This window comes from Arachis ipaensis, chromosome B06 (genome assembly GCF_000816755.2).
Source record: "Arachis ipaensis cultivar K30076 chromosome B06, Araip1.1, whole genome shotgun sequence".
NCBI lineage: Eukaryota > Viridiplantae > Streptophyta > Magnoliopsida > Fabales > Fabaceae > Arachis > Arachis ipaensis.
The window spans coordinates 9,248,071-9,252,178 of NC_029790.2; the positions used below are offsets into that span (position 1 = coordinate 9,248,071).

Below are 4,108 nucleotides of genomic sequence, written 5' to 3' on the forward strand. Positions count from 1 at the left end.
TTCATTAAAAGAAGTTAAAAATTAATATTTAATATAAAAATAAATAACTTTTAAATATTTAATATTTATGTTAGATAAGTTTTTGATAAATTCAACGCCAAATTAAAAGACCTAACGAATGAATATGCCAAATTACAATATCACCGCAACTAAGATCCAGTAACGAACTACATATTGGAGAAGTAGCACATAATACTCATCAACATGTGTTATAATAAAAATTCCTCAATATATATTGTTGTATTTCGTTGGTGAAAGATTACATGTTACAAATTTCAACGATAATACAGCATAAAGAATTAGCAGCCATATATATATATGGCTACCATGTGCACCTCCTCCTCCTCCTCCACAAGCAGCACTAGTATTTATGAATTAAACAAGGAACTTGTTTTGGTTATTAACCCAGGCATTAAGGACTACCAAGGTTTTACTGACATGTTGACGAACATCATCAACAGCCTCCTTGGGAATAGGGTTGGTGACTTCCAATTCAGCGAAAGTATCATCGCAGGTTCTGCTGTAACTATTAACATTGCCGAACCTGTGGTAAGCATCAACCACGTTGTACTGCTTCACGAGCTCAATAGATTCATTGATGGTATCTACTGCGGAGTCATAGCACTCCTTGCAGACGTCCAGACCACCCACTGGCTTCTTTTGGCTCTTCAGTAATTTGGCGATCTCGGCCACAACCTCCAAGGTGCGGTTCAGAGTGGCGCTCATCTGAGTGTCAAGGACCTTGAGTGGATCCAATTGGCCCTTCACCAATGGTACAATGGTTTCGGCACACAACCCAGGGTTCTCCACGCCATTGCAGAAATTATCGACCTGGGCCTTGATTTTCGTATCATCACCTTTAGCGTCTAGCTTGAGGTTCAAGTTCAAGCCGCTGAAGAGGCCGTTAACTGGATTGGTGGTTTCAAATGTGACCGTGACCGGGACGGGGGCCGGGGCGGGGGCTGGATTAGTGAACCAGATTGACTTCCCCGTGTATCGATAGGCATGGCCTGAAAGGAGGAGAGAGGAGAGTGTCACAATGAGGAGAAGGCTATTGTTATAAGCCATTGTCTTCTTTTTCTTTTGGAAAATATATTATTTAATTTATTCAAAAGAAATAGGAGGCAGGGCAAAAGATTTGCCTTAATTGAAAAAGGGAACTGGAGTGGGATTTTATAGTTTCACTTCGTTGCATCTATATGCCCAAAATAGGTATGGGATAACCGTTATCCAGTTTTGTTGCAGTGATTATTGGTCGGCATTGGCTGTGGCTTTCCGTTCAAATTGGACGGTGCACAATAAGGAAAAAGGCCTGTGGCCACGTTTTTTCTTGTCACGCTAAAAGTGGTCAATAGCGACGCTTTTGTGAGGATGACGATTGAATAGAGATTTGATCACGTTTTTTCTCGTCACGCTTTCTTCAAAAGCATGGCGAAAAGGGTCAATGGCCACGCTTTTGTGAAGGTGACAATTGATTAGAGATACGGTGACGTTTTTTTTCTGCCACGCTTCAAAAGCGTGGCCAAAGAGAGAAATAAGGACGTTTTAAAAGCGTGGCGATAGAGTTTCATTACAATTGTGTTTATAAAGCATGGCCATATGCTAATACTCTTTTGGTACGCTTGAAAAGTGTGGCCAAAAAAAAAAAAAAAAAAAATAACCCAAATCCCGATAACCCCTGAATAAGCTTTGAGACACTCTCACTCTCCGTCACTCACAACCCCTAATCCTAATAACCCCTGAAGAACCAAGAATATCAATTCCAAACACAATTCACATAACCAAGCCTTACAATCTTAATCTTATTCTTCTCTTCTTTTCCATGGCGAATCCCGCCTCCTCTCCCGCTGTAACCCTAGAACCTAAACCCAGCACACTGAATCACAACCCAATCCCTTCGTTGGATCCATTCTCCTCTTTTCCCAACGGATCCCTTCTCCTACGTGTCGCCTCAGATCTTCGCTGGACCTCTCTTCGCGCCTCCCGTCGCCCCCTCCTTCTGTCCGCTGCCTCCTCAGGCATCGCACTTCTCCTCGCTGCCAAATCCATCCGGAGACGCTGCTCCGCCCATCCTTGCCTACCATAATCCGTCGATTCCACCTCCTAGTGTTAGCTCTGCGGCTGTAATGGCTCCTGGCGTCGCCTTTGCTGTTGGTGGCGTTGCGGTTTCGTTGTTTGTGCCACACATGCAGCCAATGATGTCGTATCTGGTTCCTCCTGGCCAGCCCACCATCCCAACCTTGAGACCACCCTACGCGATGCCAAACGGTTACGCCGCTATCCCAGGTGCTCCTCAAACGGCTGTACCTCCTATTGGTGGGTTTTGTTGCTTCCATAGTTCAACTGTTTATTATTGTTGATTTCTCATTTATTTATTATTTTGTTGTTGATATTTTGTGATTATGTATGTTTGTGCATTTAGTGCTTGTTCCGAATCGTTGATGTCAATCGTTGGGAGAGAAAGAGAGAAGGTTCGAGATCTTCAAGGATAACCTGCAGTTCATTCACGAACATAATAGCACTGGAAACAAACCCTACAAGCTTGTCTTGAATAAGTTTGCCGATTTCACCAATGAAGAGTATAGAGCAAGGTACCTCGGCACCAAACCTCGCAGCTCCTCCCAGCAACAGCAATTGCTCTTTGGCAACAAGAAGAGTGACCGTTACGCATTCGGCGCCGGCAACGAGTTGCTTGCTTCTGTTGATTGGAGGGAGAAGGGCGTTGTCTCCCCCGTTAAGGATCAAGGCCAATGCGGTTAGCACATTATATTTAGGGTTTAATTTGATGCTCTATAATATTAATTCCCCTAAAAGAATTTGATTTGATGTTTGTGGTTTTGTTGTGAAGGGAGTTGTTGGGTATTCTCGACAATTGTTGTGGTGGAAGGGATCAATAAAATTGTGACGGGGGAGTTAATATCTCTGTCAGAGCAAGAGTTAGTGGATTGGTTCTGGTAGTACTTCTGAACTTTTTTTTCTAAACTAGGATTAAGGTCTAAGCTTTATTATTATAATTTATAATGCTAGATTTGTTCAGAACTTGTTATTATAATTTATAAGGTTGATTTGTTGTTCTAAACTTCTTCTTATTGTTGATTTGTTCTCTTTGTTTGGTTCTGATCTATTTTAATTTTAATTACATATAATGTTGATTTATTCTCCATGTTTGGGTCTGATTTGTTCTGAATTTAATTAAAATATGTTCTGATTATTGTTTTCTTCTCCTTATTTATTTTTTTTATTCTGATTTTAATTAAAACATGTTCTGATTATTGTTGATTTGGTATCCTTATTTGGTTCTGATTTTAATTGTGCAAATTTTGATATGTTTTACAGATTTATTTGTTCTTGATCGAATTATGGATTTGGATGGTTTTGATTTGGTGTAACATGATCAGCTTTACCGTTTCCTTGTGAGGAGGACCGGCAACAATTTCAATGCAAATTACATGATACCGGTTCCCATTGATGGAATCAAGAATGTTCTCAAGCACATTGGTGCTTAGAAATAGGCCAAGAGAGCTCATGTTCTCTGAATTAGCCTCCACGAGGAACCGGTACTCACTTCAAATTCAAATTCATATTCATATTCATGCTTATATTCCTTGTACTTGTAGTTCTGAATGAACATGTGGAATACCAAAAGAACTTTATAAGGTAACTGAGTCTGAGTGATTTAGTATTAGTTGAACTTAAGGTTTGTTTGGTTATGATGTTCTCTAAGCTTTTACTCTAACTTCGATGTGTAATGCTCTAACTTTGCATTGGAAATCATCTTGTGTACATCAATGGCCGCCCCTTTGTTTTGCATGAGGTGGAGAGACCGTTCTCTAACCTTGAATATACGGTATGTCATTTATTACCTATTTGTGAAGCTCTTTACCCCTCGCAGTTGAGGGACCTACTTTACTTGTTTGGGTTAAATTGTGTGCAGTGATGTTTAAAAAGAATTATTTTTGGCGTCTAACATTTGTAGCATTATGTACTTGATCAGGGAATTAATAGGGAACGGATTGAACAAATGGAAGCTTGTTTGAAACAGGACATACTGTTAGAAGCTGCCAGGTAGTTATTTTTGTTGTTCTCCAACCCCCCCCCCCCCCGGCCG

General features: G+C 40.7%; 1 protein-coding gene and 1 long non-coding RNA gene across 2 annotated transcripts in view; one reads left to right on the forward strand and one right to left on the reverse strand.

Annotated features, from left to right (window-relative positions):
• Window positions 1–1,147, reverse strand: part of LOC107646602 — a 24,441-nt gene extending 23,294 nt beyond the window's left edge. The window contains exon 1 of the mRNA XM_016350777.2: window positions 494–1,147. Coding sequence (XP_016206263.2) covers window positions 494–1,068 — 575 coding nt within the window. The 5' untranslated portion in view covers window positions 1,069–1,147. The remainder of the gene's footprint in view (window positions 1–493) is intronic.
• The window catches only part of LOC107646070, a 711-nt gene continuing 373 nt past the window's right edge, over window positions 3,771–4,108 (forward strand). The window contains exons 1-2 of the long non-coding RNA XR_001621618.2: window positions 3,771–3,847; window positions 3,995–4,065. This is a non-coding gene — a long non-coding RNA (uncharacterized LOC107646070). The remainder of the gene's footprint in view (window positions 3,848–3,994; window positions 4,066–4,108) is intronic.